Below are 19,409 nucleotides of genomic sequence, written 5' to 3' on the forward strand. Positions count from 1 at the left end.
AAGTTAAAGTTATGGATTATGTATTTAAAGTTAAGGACTTTGATATTAAAGTTGAGGATTTTGAAGTTAAAGTTAGGGATTCTAAAGTTAAAGTTAAGGATTATGTATTTAAAGTTAAGGATTTTAATGTTAAAGTTGAGGATTTTGAAGTTAATGTTAAGGATCCTAAAGTTAAAGTTTAGGATTCTAAAATTGTTTCAAGGATTCTAAATTTAAAGTTGAGGATTCTGAACTTAAAGTTTAGGATACTAAAGTTAAAGTTAAGGATTCTGAACTTAAAAGTTTAGGATTTTAAAGTTAAAGTTAAGGATTCTAAAGTTAAAGTAAAGGTTTCTGAAGTTAAAGTTAAGGTTTCAGTAGTCTAACTTTTAAGTTCAAAAGTCTAACTTTTAATTCAAAAAGTCTAACTTTTCCCGAATCTTGAAGGAAATGCATGCGGAGTTTTTGAGAATGAAGAGGAACTTGGAAATTGTTTCAAATTTTCATTTGAAACAACTTGAAGCTGTATCAGCACTGAGGCGCCGTTCATCTCCATCGCTGCCGGATGATGATTTGGATCCAAGGTATTATGCCATGATGCAAGAATTGGCTGAGATGGTAGTTTCAGTTTAGTCTATGCCAGGAGGTTTGGAGAAAATATATTGTGATGGAAAACCTAATGCTATACCTCAAGATGTTAGTCCAAATCAAAAGATCCAAGGAGTTCTTCATGAAATTAATGTCAATGAAATTGCTAACAAGACTGCTGTACAGTGTGAAGAACGTTGTTTTGTTGATGCTATCCCTGATCCAGCTCAAAAGACCAATGCAACTATGGAGGTTGCTGTACAGTGTGAAGAACCTCGTATTGTTGATGCTACCACTGATCCAGCTCAGCAGACCAATGAAGGTGCAACTTTACTCTATTTCAGTTTACTATATGTTCAAAACTTAGAAATATCTAAAAAAACTTTAACCTTTTCACATTAAATGATAAGAAATCATTTATTCTACTACAGGCGCAACTTTGGAGGTTGATGTACAACCAAGCTTATCTGAGCAGCCGGTTGTACCTCTTCCAATTGTTGAACCTCTTCCAAGTGTTCAACCTCTTCCAAGTGCTGAAACTGCTCCAAAAGAATTAAAAGTTTACGATCCTACTGTCGGTTATCATTCCATTATACACTCTTCTTTCACTGATGGCAAGGCTAAAATTGGAATTCCATGTGGAAAGGTTAACACTGAACCATTCCTTGTCGGACATTTCATGCGTTTCTACAAGAGGAACATGAAACGTTTGCCCGAGTTGTATCAAGAAGTTGCTGATTATTGCCTTCTGGATGATCCTGTCGTAGTGAAGGCAGAGTAAGTCTTTTAATTGTTCTATATAATGTAACTTGATTTTGACCAAGTGAAGGGTAATACATTGTCCTAACTTTAAGTACAAAAGGTATAACTTTAACTTAATAAATTCTAACTTTGATTTTTTTTTAGGGAAACTTTGGTCTGGTTTGATACCGTACATATGATTGAAAGAGAGGATATGTTGTCACTTGCTGAAGATCAAGAGATCTATTTGTCTATTATTGAGTGTTGGGCATTAATGATAAATGCAAATGAAATGCAGCATGCCTCGCCGCCTTCAAAATTCTGTTTTGGTGTCCGCCAAAGTGTGAGTTTCTTAAATTGTGTAGTAGTTTAGTAAAAGTTAACGTATTTTTAGGAAATATTTGTGTTGTACTAATTTGTTTGTTTTCCCTTGTAGGAAATTTTGGAACTTCTTTGGAAAGATTCAACTAACGAGGCTGCTATGGATCAGCTTCTAAATTGTTGGCAAGAGTGGACTGATATTCACAACAATGGCTTTGACATCACCTGTGTTGATCTGGTCAGTTATTACTTGGCATCACCTCAAAATTAAATTAAGGATTTTAAAGTTAAAGTTAAGGCATCTGTTGTTAAAGTTTAGGATTCTAAATTTAAAGTCAAGTTTTATGAAGTTAAAGTTTAGGATCTAAAGTTAAAGTTAAGGTTTCTGAAGTTAGAGTTTAGGATAATTGAGTTAAAGTTGAGAATTTTAGAGTTAAAGTTGAGGGTTCTAAAATTCTCAACTTTAACTCAATTATCCTTAACTCTAACTTCAAAAACCTTAACTTTAACTTTAGAATCCTAAAATTTAACTTCTAACATTAAATTTTTCTGAAGTTAAATTTTAGGATTCTAAAGTTAAAGTTAAGGTTTCTGAAGTTAAAGTTTAGGATAATTTTGTTAAAGTTGAGGATTTTAGAGTTAAAGTTGAGGGTTCTAAAGTTAAAGTTTAGCATTCTGTTGTTAAAGTTTAGACCCGAAGTTAAAGTTTTGGAGTCTGAAGGTATAATTAAGGTATCTGAACTTAAAGTTTAAGATTTTAAAGTTAAAGTTTAGGCATTTGAAGTTAAAGTTAAGGTATCCAAAGTTAAAGTTTAGGATTCTGAAGTTAAAGTTTACTTTCACTAGTTTAAGTTTTGTTTTTGTGTATCTATTAACATCACAATATGTTTTGTTTTTGTAGGTTTTTGTTCCTTTTTTTCGAGAACGCCACTTTTTCCTATTTGTGTTGAATTTGAAAACCAAAACGATGCAACACGTGGACAATCTTGTGTATGATGAAGCTCAAATCATTGACTTGGAAAGTTTTTCAGCAACTCTGGTAATTACCTCTAGTCAATTTAAGAATTTTGAATTACCGGCTCAACTTTCTTTTTTCTTTTAATGTGTTTAATATTGTTTTCAGTGTGATCTCCTGGGTACTTTCCTTGACGATAGAGGCAATAATCATGAAGGTGATATTGGAACGTACCCCATGGAGGAGGTTGAGTTTGATTGGAAGACTGTAAAAGGTTCTGACCTTGACTGTGGAATTTATACGATGATTAGTATGTTGACATTTGAAGGAATCAAATGTAGCTGTCCTGATTTGAAAGAGGTTAGAATTTTTCGAATCATAACTTTTAAGTCAAAATTTCTAACTTTTACTGCAATTTGCTTAACTTTTATTAGCCTTATTTATTTTGGAATTTAAAATGATGTTGATAATGTTATTCTTTTTTTTTCAAACAATACAGCCCCGTAAAAGGATTGTTCTGCGTGCCGAAATATGTGCCACACTTGTGTTATCAGACATGAATGACAAACAGGCAGAAGTTCTCAATAAACTTGCTGATTTCAATTCCAAACGAGTAGATGTCTATCCAGATGTGGTAATGACAGGCTAAATCGCACTCCTATCAAAGATAAACCTAACGTTCACCAACTAAAAATATAGCAAGGGAAGCAGGGATCGTATCCACAGGGAAACAGGCGTTCTTTCTACTATTAAATTATTAATCTAGACTACTGGTAACAAGAGTTTGGATTGAGTCGTGTATTAAACTAAAGCAAATAATCAAATCGGAAAATAACAATATTAAAGGAATCTAGGGCAGCAGTTCACCATAAATGCAGACCGGGATTGGACAACGGACAATAACAATCAATTAACAATCATAACTAGGAAAACATGCATCTCTCGAATCTTATGAATTCCTTAGGATAGAACAACTAGCGGGCTCTCGCTACGTACTAGAAATAATTCCTATCTAATAGCCACAAACCAAAAACATCAGATTTATACCTCTCGGCGCATAATCTAAGGTTAATCAAACTCAAATCAAAATAGTCCGGCCGAACAGAATTGACGAGCAATAATAATAAGCTATAGAAATTAATCAATCAATCAAATATCATGTCCACATATAATCCCAATCATGCATTCATGGATCCCCTAAACCCTAGAAATTAAACTACTCACTCATGATAATAAATAACAAAGCAATTAATATAATAGAAAACATGATTAAAGCAATAAACTAAATTAGAACAAGAAGCAATACCTAATTGAAGAACAATGAATAATGAAAGCTTGAATTTTTATATAAATCGAACTAAGTGTTTGAATTGATGTAGAGAGAAAATAAAACTTAGAGAAATAAACTAAGGGTTTTGTGCTGGAAAAATAAGATGTCCGTCAAAAATAAAACAAGTTTTTCTTATATAGTTTTGCCAAAATAAGGCCTAAAAACGGAATTAAAAACGCGAAAAAACTGCTGGAGGTTGGCGTCGCCCGATCGGGCGACGCTTCGCCCGATCGGGCGAATCACTCGATAGTCGGCCCGATCGGGCCAAAATCCGCCCGATCGGGCGGATTGCGAAATCTCCACAAAGCCTCCAGATTGACCGCCCGATCCGCATCGGGCGAGCTGCGCCCGATCGGGCGCGCGTTGATGAACTTGGCTGGCTTATAATTCCGCCCGATGGTTGCATTTCGCCCTCAGCTTCCAGGGCGATTTGCAATCTTCAATGTATTTCGCCCGTATCACCAAGTCTAACTCCCGGGGCTCAACCATAAGCATCTAAGGCTCCCGAAAGTCGACGATGGAGGTCCCGAACTTCTCGGACTCATATAGTGGCCTTGATCAACAATGAAACGGGTCTAAAACGACCAATTTCTCATAATCAAACCTGAAACTCAAGGCACACTCAATAACACACATTAGTACTAGAAACGGCTCCTAAGAGCACGTTTGATACATAAAAGTACTAAGGGACGGGGGTAAAAAACTCTATATAAAACGCATATATCAAACTCCCCCAAGCTAGATCTTTGCTTGCCCCTAAGCAAAGAAATCATCGATGAATACATAAATCAACTTCACCCCAAATACATCTAAAAACAATGGATACGATTCAAGGCAAAATCCAACAAGCATGCATCAATGTCAACCAATCAAATTCATTCAACCGCCAATCCACCTCAACAATCGTCACGTAAAGCGAACCACAAGTGTACAATGGAATTCAAGACTAGTGCTCACACACTCGTCACTCATTTATGTGGCGGATAAAAAATGTACCCGTTCGCTCCCCTCCCAACATATATGTGTACAATGCCCTCCCAAACTCACAACACTCGTGTGTCTAGAAAAACATGCACTCAACCTAGTAGTCGACTCGGAATGTGTCATGTCATAACTTGCATTGATAAACAACTACTTTCACATTAATATGACTCTATGCACAAAGGTCGGAAGGTCTTCAAAGCTTGTAATGATAGGCTTAGGTAGAGGTGCGGTAAATTTGGGTAAAACGTGAGCTTAAAGCCTTGGCTTTGGGGAGCATAAATCCTAGCAAAACCATGGTCAACCACAAATGAAGACCACAACCACAACTTCCCACTCAACACATGATGAAACAACAAACAAACCACACTATACTTTCTTGCCTTTCTTTCACAATTAAAATCAATCACTCATAAAGATAAGAAATTACAATACTTGAGTGTAACAATGTTTTGAATTTTTCTGAGAGTAATGAATTTTTTTCTTTTTTTTTTTTTTTTTTTTTTCTTTGGAAACCTTCATATTTTCTATTCTTCTCATCTCTTTCACTCTTCATTATTTTTTTTTCTCTTTTTCAAACAACAAGATAAGAAGAACTCCCTTATTTCCTTTTCAACACTCACTTTGTGCTCAAAACTAAGCACACTACAACTCCCTCACCTCACTTACTATTAGCTCCCCCAAGCTAGGCTTGGGACTAGTAACCAATGGGGCTTTCATGGGCTTGTAATATGGCTAGTCACCGAATAAAGGGGCACAAGCAACAACATGGGTAGAAAAGGAGGGGACAAATGTATCTAATTTCATCTGAAGGCTACCTAAATAGAAAAATGCCTTCGTCCTCCACAATGTGCATGTATATGAGTCATAAAACACTACTAATAGTTGCAAATCAATACTCAAAATCAATGACACACCAGGAAGCTATCACACATCCTAACCAAATCAACTAGTCAAGCACCAAGTCCACAAATAGTTGGTCAGAGTTGACTCATGTTAAGGCATCAAAGCAATCGAATATCAAATCATGGCTAACGCATCCACATTGCTCGTCATCAAATACCAAGAATCAAAACAATTCTCAATTCAAAGGGGCACAGGGAAGCATGATATTGTATTCATCGGAACGTATTTTTGTATTTTTGTATTTTTGTATTTTTTTTTTTTTCAAAGCAATAAACTAATTTAGAAAGCATTAAACATACCAAAATAAACACACTAAAATAGAGAAATGCGAAAATAAAAGAAAGACATACCTACAATGTACAAGTAGTGTGAAACCCCCCCCAAACCAAATCAGACAATGTCCTCATTGGCTCAAGGGTATCGAACCTCATCATCAACATCATCTTGGCATCACTGATGGCCTTGGCCATCATTACCAGCATCATTACCATCATCTCGGCCAGCATGCCCACTAGGACCCGCTCCCCACCCTCCGTACTGGGTGGGTGTGAAGGTGCCCATAGAACCCGGAGCTCCATATCCCTCCGCGGGATAGGTAAACCAGGTAGGGTGCTCGTAATCTGGGGCAATATAGCCCTGCCTGGCATACTGATCATAAAATGGGAACATGGTCCTCTGGTGATCAGCTGCGAACTCCCGGAACCCGAGCTCAAGTCTGCTCAACCTCTCATCAATGGACCCCTGATCCTCATGAACTACCGGGCCACTCTGGGGCCTCCCCGTGTCTCGACGCCCCCTCCTGAAGTAGGTGCGAGGCTCTGGCTGGTACTGATGGGGCTCTGGCTGAGGGTCAGGCTGAGGCTGGGGGTCAGGTTGAGGCTCTCGCTCAAATCCAACAAATAGATAATGAGCCTGACCGGGTCTGAAACTAGTGCGGCCCTGAGGGTCAGGCAAGGTGAAAAGCCTGTTTCCCTCGAACATCCAGTACATGGCTCCCGGCCTAAATAACCCGTGCTCCCCCTGCAGCCTACGGAGTCCAGCAAAATAAGCCAAATCAAGCAAGTTGCTACCCAGAACTGGGATCTGGTTAGCCTCAGTAAAATTGGCCGTGGCCATGGCTATGTGGGTGATCAACCCACCAATGGTAATCTTGGTAGTATGTGTGGAGGTGGCTATGGAGTAAAATTGAGAGGCCATGTGATGTGCAAGGTTCATTTTGTAGCTCTCCTCTCCTTCGGAAACGTAGCCACCTAGGATCTCTAGCTCCGTACTTCTAATGTTCTGGGTCTCATCCCTACCAAAGATAGTAAATCCTAGGAACCTGTAAAAGACAATGGGTACCGGGTGTTGAATCTTGGAAGCATGCAAATGTTGCATACTCCCGGGATTATCATTGCCCGTAAGCTTTCCCCACATGGTACAGTTATTGTGAGTCTCCTTGGGTTTCCTACTATATGTGGTAGACAATCCAAAAATTCTACCAAAATCAGATAAGCTCATGGTGTAGGTTCGGTTCATGACACGAAATTGAACCGATGACACGGTTCGATAACCATCCCTACGAATATTAAAACTACTCAAAAATTCTAGAGTCAACCGCCTAAATGTGAGACGGAGCATACCCTACATGCTACTCATACCAACACCAACAAAAACACGTTTTACATCACGCTCAATTCCCATTTCATGCAATGATTTTTGACATATAAAGCGAGTAGGGATTACCTCCCTCAATTTGAGGTGCATGAATCGTGCTCGTTGCTCCTCCGTAATAAAGATGACATCCGGAAAATCCGTGTCGGGCTCGAATTGCGGTGGTGGAGGTGGTGGTGTCGGTTCCCGAGCTCGGCTTGTGGAAGCCTCATGTTGATTTCTTGGTACCCTCGTGCATTTTCTTTGTGGTCTATTTGCCATTGATGAAAAATCTGAAATTTTGAGTTTTTTGAGCTTTTTGGGTGAATTTGGGGATTTTGTGGGGATGAGAGAAAACTTAAATCGGTTAGGTGTAGGTTGTAGAGGATGATGAGAGGATGATTTTGATGAAAGAATTGTTGAATTTGGTGGAGATTTGAGGGAGATATGGTGGTTTGAAGTTTTTGGAAGTTGGGGTTTAATGGAGGAGTGAGAGAAAGTTAGGTTGAAGATGAAGAGGAAGTGAAGAAAGATTGGGGAAACCGTGAGTTTATCGCTGAAACCGCGTCTCGCCCGATCGGGCGACTTTCCGCCCGATCGGGCGGGATGCGATCCTTTTCTTTACATGCGTGCGCGCCCGATCGGGCGCACCTCGCCCGATCCGAATCGGGCGATTTGCGAAAGCTCATTTTCTTGACTTTTTCCTGCCCAGAATCATCCTTGACTTTTCCTCGAAAATTTCATCAACCGCCCGATCGGGCAAAATTATTTCGCCCGATCGAGCATTCCACTCGCTGGACCGCCCGATCGGGCATGCTGCGCCCGATCGGGCGGAAATAAACAGCAAGAAACTCATCCGTGCGCGCCCGATCGGGCGCACCTCGCCCGATACGGATCGGGCGGTTTGCAGCGTGCTTGGCCTTGTGCGTAATTTCACTTTCTCGAACTTGGAGCTTTAGGCCTGCACATTATTAAACACCCAAACAGCGTAATGCCCTCTTCTCGCCTCACTAACACCAAAAAAAACAATACTTAAACACACTTAGGTATGGAAATACTAACTAAACACACAAAAATTAGAATCAACAATCAAACTTATACTACTAAGGCAATAAATGGATAATAAAATACTCATCCCCTATGAGATTGATGTAATGTCCCCATTACAGTATCTCCGTTTATGCGCAGACAATGGACATGAAAGGGATGAGAGCCACGACAGCTCATCGAATGGGGGCACCAAAGATGGTGCCACCTGGTGTCACATCGATTACCTTGGATGAGCTGTGTGGTGCGGGAAGTGACAGATCACGACCCCGATCGTGAATACGATGTCCACCGTTTACAGAACTTTCGGCCCCTTGGGTCGTGGCATCATCAATCCGTCCCTTCTTTCGAACCCATGCCGAAGAGTGTATACTCCGATCACCTCCACCTGCAAGACAATTTGAAACATGTGCTTTTTCCGAGGAGTTATTAGAGTTAGTATGAGTCAATTCGGTATTAAAATAATCATTAGAAATATTGACTCCAAAACATGACTCCTCTACCATAGGGTTCTTAGCAACATGGGTTAAATTGAAAGTAACCTTATCATCTCCCACATTTAGCGTCAACTTGCCATTCTTGACATCTATGATTGCCCCCGCAGTGTGTAGGAAAGGCCGACCTAAAATAATAGGAATTTGCCTATCCTCTTCCATGTCTAAAACAACAAAATCAACAGGAATAAAGAATTTACCTACTCTAACAGGCACATCTTCTAAGACACCTAGGGGGTATTTTACAGATCTATCGGCCATTTGCAGAGTTATGTTGGTAACTTTTAAATCACCCATGTTCAACTTAGTACATACAGACAGGGGCATGACACTAACACTGGCACCTAAATCACATAAGGCTTTGTCAATAAAAAGGTTACCAATATTACACGGGATAGAGAAACTCCCGGGGTCCTTCAACTTGGGTGGAGACTTATTTTGTAGTAAGGCACTGCACTCCTCAGTAAATGCAACAGTCTCCACCTCACTAAATGCTCTCTTCCTAGTCAAGATGTCTTTCATGTATTTAGCATATGCAGGTACTTGAGTAATTAATTCAGTGAAAGGGACTGTTACCTGCAGATTCTTTACCACTTCTAAGAACTTACCAAACTGCTTGTCTAGCTTGTTCTTTAGCTGACGATGAGGGAAGGGAAGTTTGATATGTGGAACTTGTATCTCAACTTTCTTCTCAACCCTTGTGTCAGCTTCCTTATCCTTGACCACCTTCTCACTTTCTCTTGGCACAACACCACTAACGGATACTTCAACCCCTTCCTCTATAGTCATAGGTGGCCCATCATACTCATATCCACTTCGCAAAGTGACAGCATTTACAGACTCTCTGGTCACAGGCTGTGAGGGGAGTTGACCTTTGGGTCTCTCTGCAAGAGCGGTAGCCATTTGTGCCAACTGTTTATCCATGATCTTGTTATGAGCAGTGAGGGCATCGATTTTGGCATCCTTTTCGCTCAGAGATCTCTGCAATTCCAACATCATATTCCTCATCTCTACAAACATGGGATCAGGTTGTGTGGGTTGAGGTTGTGGTGGTAAGCCAGGTGATCCACTAGGTTGCGAGTTGTAGTTACTCCGCGGTTGGTAGGGTTGTTGTGGTGGTGGAGGGTGTTGAATCTGGTGGGGGTTCTGAACGTTAGTACTCCTATATGATAATAGGGGGTTGTTTTTATACCCCTCATTGTATGAGTGGGAATACGGATTGTTCTGCTTGTAGGATTGGAATGCATTGCATTGTTCGATGGAGCTTCGGCATACCTGTGCATAATGGCCCTGCATCCCACAACTATTACAGACATTAGCAGATTGGGCACTTATTGCAGCGACACTAGCATGTTGGGTGGATTGGGAAGATGCGATCTGTATATTGTCGAGCTTGTGATGTAGGGCAGTTAGCTGAGCAGTAAGCTGTTCAATAGAATTCATCTCATGCTTAACACCTCGGTCGGCAAAACCTCTAGGATTCCCATATTGGGCACTATGGATGGCCATCTCCTCAATCACCTCCAAAGCTCTAGGCACCTCCAGTTGCATGAATCTTCCACTGGCAGCTGAATCCAAAAGACACCTAGATTCATTACCCAGACCATTGTAGAACTGCTGAACCAGGAACCAGTCATCTAAACCATGGTGTGGGCACTCCCTTTGCAAGTCCTTGAATCTCTCCCAAACTTCGAACAAACTCTCATCTACTTGTTGAGAGATACCTAATATCTGACCCCTCAGACGAGCTGTCTTCTCAGGTGGGAAATATTTAACATAGAAAGCAAGGGCCAAAGAATTCCAATCGGTGATTTTCATAGCTGCGCGGTTGAGACTGTTAATCCATAGCTTGGCCTTCCCACTCAATGAAAATGGAAAGAGTATCTCCATAGTCTGCTCCGGTGTTAAATTCTTCTGCTTAATGGTGGCACAATACTGAATGAAAGACTGAATGTGGAGATTGGGGTCTTCACCCTTTTCCCCACCGAATTGGTGTCTCTCGATCATGTTTATCAGCTGGGGTTCAATCTTGAAATTCTCGACCGCAATGGAAGGCATGATTGCCTTGGGAAGCATAGACAGACTTGGTTTAGAATAGTCTGTAAGCCTTGGCACAAGTGGGGGTGGTGGTGCTTGGTCACCCATCTCTGAATCTGTATGGAATAGATTGCTAATCAGATAGTCGGATTCAGAGTCAGAATAGTCTCTCAACTGTTCAACGAATCTACGCCGTCTACGAAAGGTCCGTTCAGGTTCAGGATCGAACGAAGTCAGATCGCTGGTATGGACAGTCCTGGGCATAAACAAGCAAGAACTAGAAAACAGTCGTGAGATCCGGTCTCAAGGAACGGGAGTCCCTTGAGAAGTGACAAACAATAATCCAGAAAAACAATTAATAACAGAAAATAAAACCGTTTCCCCGGCAACGGAGCCAAAATTTGACAGGCTAAATCGCACTCCTATCAAAGATAAACCTAACGTTCACCAACTAAAAATATAGCAAGGGAAGCAGGGATCGTATCCACAGGGAAACAGGCGTTCTTTCTACTATTAAATTATTAATCTAGACTACTGGTAACAAGAGTTTGGATTGGGTTGTGTATTAAACTAAAGCAAATAATCAAATCGGAAAATAACAATATTAAAGGAATCTAGGGCAGCAGTTCACCATAAATGCAGACCGGGATTGGACAACGGACAATAACAATCAATTAACAATCATAACTAGGAAAACATGCATCTCTCGAATCTTATGAATTCCTTAGGATAGAACAACTAGCGGGCTCTCGCTACGTACTAGAAATAATTCCTATCTAATAGCCACAAACCAAAAACATCAGATTTATACCTCTCGGCGCATAATCTAAGGTTAATCAAACTCAAATCAAAATAGTCCGGCCGAACAGAATTGACGAGCAATAATAATAAGCTATAGAAATTAATCAATCAATCAAATATCATGTCCACATATAATCCCAATCATGCATTCATGGATCCCCTAAACCCTAGAAATTAAACTACTCACTCATGATAATAAATAACAAAGCAATTAATATAATAGAAAACATGATTAAAGCAATAAACTAAATTAGAACAAGAAGCAATACCTAATTGAAGAACAATGAATAATGAAAGCTTGAATTTTTATATAAATCGAACTAAGTGTTTGAATTGATGTAGAGAGAAAATAAAACTTAGAGAAATAAACTAAGGGTTTTGTGCTGGAAAAATAAGATGTCCGTCAAAAATAAAACAAGTTTTTCTTATATAGTTTTGCCAAAATAAGGCCTAAAAACGGAATTAAAAACGCGAAAAAACTGCTGGAGGTTGGCGTCGCCCGATCGGGCGACGCTTCGCCCGATCGGGCGAATCACTCGATAGTCGGCCCGATCGGGCCAAAATCCGCCCGATCGGGCGGATTGCGAAATCTCCACAAAGCCTCCAGATTGACCGCCCGATCCGCATCGGGCGAGCTGCGCCCGATCGGGCGCGCGTTGATGAACTTGGCTGGCTTATAATTCCGCCCGATGGTTGCATTTCGCCCTCAGCTTCCAGGGCGATTTGCAATCTTCAATGTATTTCGCCCGTATCACCAAGTCTAACTCCCGGGGCTCAACCATAAGCATCTAAGGCTCCCGAAAGTCGACGATGGAGGTCCCGAACTTCTCGGACTCATATAGTGGCCTTGATCAACAATGAAACGGGTCTAAAACGACCAATTTCTCATAATCAAACCTGAAACTCAAGGCACACTCAATAACACACATTAGTACTAGAAACGGCTCCTAAGAGCACGTTTGATACATAAAAGTACTAAGGGACGGGGGTAAAAAACTCTATATAAAACGCATATATCAGGTAACCAGGAGGAAGAAAAAATTGGCAGACGATAAGAAGTTGAAGAAAGAAGCTGCCAAAAAGGAGAAGGAACTTGAAAAGAAAGCAGAGGAGAATGCCAATGAGAACAAGAAACCAGAGGGTAATATTGCAGAGGAGAATGCCAATGAGAACGAGAAACCAGAGGGTAATATGGCAGAGGTGAATAACAATGTGGCAGATGTGAATGATAATGCGGCAGAGGGAAACAAACAACCGTTGAAGACTTTTACTTCAAGAAAACATCTGAAAAGGAATGTAGCAGATGCATCTGCCCCCGAAAATGTAGAACCACCAGTGAAGAAGCAAGCTCCTACCAAACGGACGGCAAAGAAACCTGCAGCATGAAATTTTAATATTAGTTTACTAAACTTTTATTACATGAAGGTTAACTTTAAGTACAATAATCTTAACTTTTACATTTTCACAAAAATATTTCTCTAGAGTATAATGCCTTTTTTGTGTATGTATGGCATATAATTTTGGTTTTTGGTGATGTTCAGTAGAACTTAGAAACATGTATTTAAAGTTGTTGATTCTATGGTTAAAGTTAAGAATATTATAATTAAAGTTAGCCCTGTTATTGTTATAGTTAAGATCAACTTTAAGTATAATATTGGTTTTTGGTGATGTTCAGTTTCTGTAGTTAAAGTTTAGGATAATTTAGTTAACGTTGAGGGTTCTTAAGTTAAAGTTTAGGATTTTGTTGTTAAAGTTTAAGCATCTGAAGTTGAAGTTTTGGAGTCTGAAGTTATAATTAAGGTTTCTGAACTTAAAGTTTAAGATTTTAAAGTTAAAGTTTAGGCATTTGAAGTTAAAGTTAAGGAATCCAAAGTTAAATTTAGGATTCTGAGTTAAAGTTGAGGATAATTGAGTTAAAGTTGAGGATTATAGAGTTAAAGTTAGGGTTTTAGAGTTAAAGTTGAGGGTTCTAAAGTTAAAGTTTAGGATTCTGTAGTTAAAGTTTAGGATAATTGAGTTAAAGTTGAGGATTATAGAGTTAAAGTTAGGGTTTTAGAGTTAAAGTTGAGGGTTCTAAAGTTAAAGTTTAGGATTCTGTAGTTAAAGTTTAGGATAATTGAGTTAAAGTTGAGGGTTTAGAGTTAAAGTTGAGGGTTCTAAAGTTAAAGTTTAGGATTCTAAAACATGTATTTAAAGTTGTTGATTCTATGTTTAAAGTTAAGATTATCATAATTAAACTTAGCCCTGTTATTGAAATAGTTAAGAAAATTTAATATTAGTTTATCTAACTTTTATTACAAAAAGGGTAACTTTAAGTACAAAACTCTCAACTTTAAGTATAATATTGGTTTTTGGTATATTAATTCAATTCTTCATTGTACGTTAAGTATCCATGTCAGACCCTCAACACTCCGACATGGTTTCAAACACTTCGAAACTTTATTTTCAACTTAAATCCGAAAACAAATTTCACAATTTAGCTAGGTTAGACACTTGGACACGTACCCAAGTCAGTCCAAGTAACATGGGTTTTGGCGATGTTTAGAAAAAGTTACGTAACATATTAAAAGTTGTTAATTTTATGCTAAAAGTTAAGCAAATATACCTCAACTTTTACTGTATCAAGCCTGACTTTTAATATATAAATCTCAACTTTTACATTTTTGAACAAAAGACAGATTAAAAGATATATACACTTCAGAGAAATATTATACTTCACTAAATTTTAATGTATATATTCAAACTTTCAATGTAAAAACAAACTTTTACTAAGTTCTCAAGTCTAGTCAACTTTAACTTCAGAATGTTAAACTTTAACTTCATGAACCTTAATTTAACTTTAATAAAAAATTAAATTCTATTTTTGATAAGAAACATTAAAAGAATCAAAATAATCTCAAATTTGGAGTTATTGTTCCAAAGTCTGCTGTTGGAGGCGCTGCAGTTTTTCCCTTCTTCTTTTTGACAAACGGTCCTCGTGGTCTTTTGTTCCTTCCTTTTGTTGTGCAACGTTTAGGATCCAACACCATAAGAGGTTCAGTTGCTGTGTTTGTTGCAGGTTCAGAACTTGTTGCTTGTTGTACACTTGTATCACTTGTTGTTGTTGCATGAGTACCTACAAACATTTAACATACTGTATCATAACTTTTACTTATAAAACCCAAACTTTAACATATAAAACCCTAACTTTTACTTATAAAATTGTAACTTTTACATATTTTCCTTTTTAAGAAAATGTGAGTTCCAATCTGTTTTTATTTCACACATTATAGTTTTTTTGGTTTAAAGTTGTAGTTCTGTAGGTTAAAGTTATGAAATTTATTCTAAAAGTTAAGACAGACTTTCGTCATCTCTAACTTAACTTTAACAGTGAATATCTTAACTTTTACCAAAAAACAATTAACTTTTACCTGTTGGTGCTGAGTTTGTTTCATATGCTGCTGTTGCATTTGTTTCAGGTGCTGCTGTTGCACTTGTTTCAGGTGCTGCTGTTGCACTTGTTTCTGTGGTTGAAGCGTCGTTAGTGTTTGAAACATTTAATGACGCTAGAAGTTTATCAACCAGAGACACACTAGCGGCATAACCATCCTCCATAAGGGTTCTTGTCTCCTCATTTGACTGGCTTTTCAAGATAAGGTTGTAGTATTTCCTAGCCATGGTTTGGCGCCAAGGTGTGTACTGCACCTCTTCTGGTTTTTCATTTTCTAATTTGTTCCAAACTGATGACTTGGCAGATTTTGTCCACCTCTTTTTGATGTACTGTTCTGGAATCCGGTTAACCGAATGAAGGTGCAATATCCTAAATTCCTAATGCAGTGGTAGCACAACCATCCCGAAGCTTCAAAGTTTTTACACGTACATGATATTGTTTGGCTCTCGTGGATGTATGTTACTCTATGTGCAGACCAAGGTTCTTCATCAATGCACACAGCATAGAACTCAGTATTTTCTGCATTAGTAGTAGCATGTTTTAAAGTTAGGAAAATCAATATAAAAGTTAGCCCTGGTGTAATTAAAGTTATGAAATTTAATTTTTCAGGTTACATAACTTTTAAAACAAAAAACCTAACTTTAACTTCGGAATTCTAAACTTTAACTTCAGATGCCTAAACTTTAACTTCAAAATCTTAACTTTTAAAACAAAAAACCTAACTTTAACTTTTTACTTAAGTTATGAAAATATGTATAAAAGTTAGCCCTAGTGAAGTAAAAGTTAATAAACTTTATATTTCAGTTTATCAACTTTTAATAAAAAAGGCATAACTTTTACAGTAAAAAGATTAACTTTATAATTTTTCAAAAATGGAAACTTTAAATTCTGATATTTACCTTGTTTCCAAATTAATTTTGCTGTTGTTGCAATTGAATATCCAAATTCCTCCTCAAAGTCTCTGAATAGTGACAACGTGTAAACTTCTGATGCATGTTTTAGCAATCCAGATAGTGGTAAAGCCGAGGATGGAACCGATTTACTACAAGAGAATTCAGCTTGCTTTTCTGTACTTCTCCAATGCTGTATTGTACCTTTGAACAATCTATAGAAATCAGTTAAACTTGTTGTTCTGTTTGCTCTAAATCCGATGGCGCGATTAGTGCTTTCACTTCGTTGTGAAGACAAAATCCCAGCTGAAAAGAAGTCTTTGCTTAGCGCAGGGCACCATTTTTCTGTCAAATCGTATACATTTGTAAACCACTCTTCCCCTATCAGCTCATATTGTTGCAGCATTGATCTCCAATTGGTTTCAAATTCAACTACTGTGACACACTTATACAAGCAATAGTTGAATGTCTTCTTAAAAGTTGGATCTCGTTTCAATGCCCCAAATCTGGTAATAGCATTCTGATGCAAATGCCATACACATAATCTGTGTCTTGAATCTGGAAAGACCTGCATATACAACTCAATCTTAAAAGTTGAGATTTTTGAAGTTAAAGTTAAGAATATTGAAGTTAAAGTTAAGAATTTTAAAGTTAAAGTTAAAGTTAAGGATCCTAAAGTTAAAGTTAAGTATTCTAAATTTAAACTTTAGGATTCTAAAATTAAAGTTAAGATTTTTAAATTTAAAGTTAAGGATTCTGAACTTAAAGTTAAAGATTTTGAAGTTAAAGTTAAGGACTATGAACTTAAAGTTGAGGAATATGAAGTTAAAGTTAAGGACTCTGAAAAGGATAAATCTTGGATTTTTACCTGATTGATGGCATTGTTCATTGCTGCATCTTGATCTGTAAAGATTGATATTGGACTTTTTTCCCCCCATTGACTTTTTGAAAGTTTGTAGAAGCCACACAAACGACTCAATCTTTTCATCTCCTATGAATGCACAACCAAACATGCAATTGTTCCAGTGGTTGTTTATTCCAACTATTGGAGCACAAATTAGGTTATACCGGTTTGTTCTATAGGTTGTGTCAAAAACCACTATATCTCCAAAAATTCCATAGTATTCTATCATCATAGAGTCCCTCCAAAACAAACTCCTCAATTTGCCTTTTTCATCCAATCTAAATCTAAAAAAGAAGTTTGGGTCACCTTCAAGCTCTAAATACATTATGTCAGTTACTGCTTGTGCATCACCTCCTTCTATTTGCTTCATTTTTAACCTCGTGCAGTAATTTAGATGGTCTTTCTTCGAGTGTCCTAAATTTTCTTCACCTCCAGCTTCAATTGCCATGTAGTTAAAGGAAGCCGTGGATGACAGACCTGTCGGTTGAGCATAAAAGAATGTAAATAAAATAATAGTTTAGGCAAAATGTTTAACTTTACTCAACTTTTACTTCTTCAGACCTGACTTTTAGTACAAAAAGGCTAACTTTAAATTTTAAAACTTTAATTGTCAACAACTTAACTTTAACACCTTATAGTTAATTTTCTGTGTTAAAGTTGTTGTTATTTAGGTTAAAGTTAAGGAAATTGTTGTCAAAGTTAAAGACAGTCTTCATTCTACTCTAACCTAACTTTTACTTTAAAAAGCTTAACTTTAACTTTTAAAACTTTAATTGTCATTAACTTAACTTTAACACCTTATAGTTAATTTATGTGTTAAAGTTGTTGTTATGTAGGTTAAAGTTAAGGAAATTGTTGTCAAAGTTAAAGACAGTTCTCATTCTACTCTAACCTAACTTTTACTTTAAAAAGCTTAACTTTAACTGAGATGAGTGTGACTTTTATATTTCCAATTTTTTTCATCTTAGAAGGTGATTGCAGTAACAAAAGGATGAGTATCAAAACAATAACTTTTACACAGAACATAAAAGTTTAACTATCAAAATGTAACTATTACCAGATTTTTGCATAGTTTTAATTGCCTCCCTCTTCTCTTCCGTTATTTGCCTTTCAGATCTATGCAAGTAGTGCCATTGACTTCTAGTTAAATCATGGTTGTGCATTATCACGTGATTAACAACCTCATATATGTCTTCAGAATTCATTTTCAATCTCAAGCAAGCCCTACATTGAGTTCTCGTGATCGAAACTTGCCTTGGTTTTCTCTCTTTTTGGGCACTACAGGAACAACTGTTTGCACTTTTTTCTTTTTGTTCTTTCCATTGTTTGTTACTCCTGCTGCTGAACAAACATATGTCTTTTCAAGCACGATTCTTGTCCCAACTTTGAATCTCGTGTTTCCTTTCCTTATGGAAAATCCAACCTCACTAGCATGTTTTTCGTAGAAACCTAGAAGTTCCTCCACTGTTTCGGCAGTGTATCCCATCAGTGTTCCAACAATATCTTGATCCGGTTCTGTTATTGCAATTACTAAAAATCAGCAGAAATTTTTATTATTAAACCCTAACTTTTACGCATAATACTATAACTTTTATTAAAACAAGGCCAACATTTACTAAAACAAGTTTAACTTCTATGCATAGAACTTTAACTTTTACTAAAACAAGGCTAACTTTTACTAAAACAAGCCTAACTTTTACGCATAAAACTGTAACTTTTACAACAATAAGGGTAACTTTTACTAAAATAAGTCTAACTTTTATGGATAACACAATAACTTTTACTAAAACAAGCCTTATATCTATTTAAACAAGGCTAACTTTTATGCATCAAACTATAACTTTTACGCATAAAACCACAACTGTAAATTCTTTATTAAAATCATGTTAAAAATCTAAGCAAATATTCTAAACTTTACATTTTACATACTTAACTTTTACTCTGAAAACCTCAACTTTAACTTTGATATCTGTAACTTTTTCAAACACCTATTTTTCAGCCAAACCAACACATTTACATAACTTTTACAGGAATATCTCTAACTTTTTCATTCATAACTATAAATTTAACTTTGAACGTATAAACTATAACTTTTATGCATAACTATAACTTTACATTTTACATACTTAACTTTTACTCCGAAAACCTCAACTTTAACTTTGATATATGTAACTTTTTCAAACACCAATACTTCAGGCAAACCAACACATTTACATAACTTTAACAGGAATATCCCTAACTTTTACGTTTATAACCATAACTTTAACTTCAAACATATAATTAATTATTCATACCTTCAGAATCAGAAATAATATGTTGTTCTTCAGCTTCCATTGCCTCCTCTTCTTCACGTTCCTGTGCCAAAGCATTATT

The 19,409-nt window shown here is 37.3% G+C and overlaps 2 protein-coding genes and 1 non-coding gene across 3 annotated transcripts; 1 reads left to right on the forward strand and 2 right to left on the reverse strand.

Annotated features, from left to right (window-relative positions):
• Positions 1–10,613: 10,613 nt before the first annotated feature.
• LOC130468251 (small nucleolar RNA R71) lies at positions 10,614–10,720 on the forward strand. Its single transcript, XR_008928669.1, has one exon. It is a non-coding gene; the product is annotated as a small nucleolar RNA R71 (small nucleolar RNA).
• Positions 10,721–14,697: 3,977 nt separating this feature from the next.
• Positions 14,698–16,538, reverse strand: LOC130467452 (protein FAR1-RELATED SEQUENCE 1-like). Its single transcript, XM_056835961.1, has 4 exons — positions 16,142–16,538; positions 15,706–15,761; positions 15,223–15,619; positions 14,698–14,927 (listed from the first exon to the last, which is right to left on the reverse strand). The coding sequence occupies exons 1-4, from the start codon at positions 16,536–16,538 to the stop codon at positions 14,698–14,700; spliced, it is 1,080 nt and encodes a 359-aa protein (XP_056691939.1).
• On the reverse strand, positions 16,489–17,553 carry LOC130467882 (protein FAR1-RELATED SEQUENCE 5-like). The gene is made up of 2 exons (XM_056836870.1): positions 17,001–17,553; positions 16,489–16,700 (listed from the first exon to the last, which is right to left on the reverse strand). Exons 1-2 carry the CDS (start codon positions 17,482–17,484, stop codon positions 16,606–16,608), a joined length of 579 nt encoding a protein of 192 aa, XP_056692848.1. The 5' UTR covers positions 17,485–17,553; the 3' UTR covers positions 16,489–16,605.
• Between the last annotated feature and the right edge of the window lie 1,856 nt (positions 17,554–19,409).

Source organism: Spinacia oleracea, chromosome 2, assembly GCF_020520425.1.
Source record: "Spinacia oleracea cultivar Varoflay chromosome 2, BTI_SOV_V1, whole genome shotgun sequence".
NCBI classification, from domain to species: Eukaryota; Viridiplantae; Streptophyta; class Magnoliopsida; order Caryophyllales; family Amaranthaceae; genus Spinacia; species Spinacia oleracea.

Bases quoted from the DNA above. Each gene is read 5' to 3' on its own strand.
- LOC130467452 (XM_056835961.1), bottom strand. From the start codon at position 16,538: ATGCTGCAACAATATGAGCTGATAGGGGAAGAGTGGTTTACAAATGTA. The intron at 15,762-16,141 runs GTAAATATCAGA...CTACTAATGCAG, and splicing joins AAAATTAATTTGGAAACAAG to AAAATACTGAGTTCTATGCT. The intron at 14,928-15,222 runs GTAAAAGTTAAT...AAATGTTTGTAG, and splicing joins AACAAACTCAGCACCAACAG to GTACTCATGCAACAACAACA.
- LOC130467882 (XM_056836870.1), bottom strand. From the start codon at position 17,484: ATGGCAATTGAAGCTGGAGGTGAAGAAAATTTAGGACACTCGAAGAAA. The intron at 16,701-17,000 runs GTAAAAATCCAA...TTGTATATGCAG, and splicing joins TGAACAATGCCATCAATCAG to GTCTTTCCAGATTCAAGACA.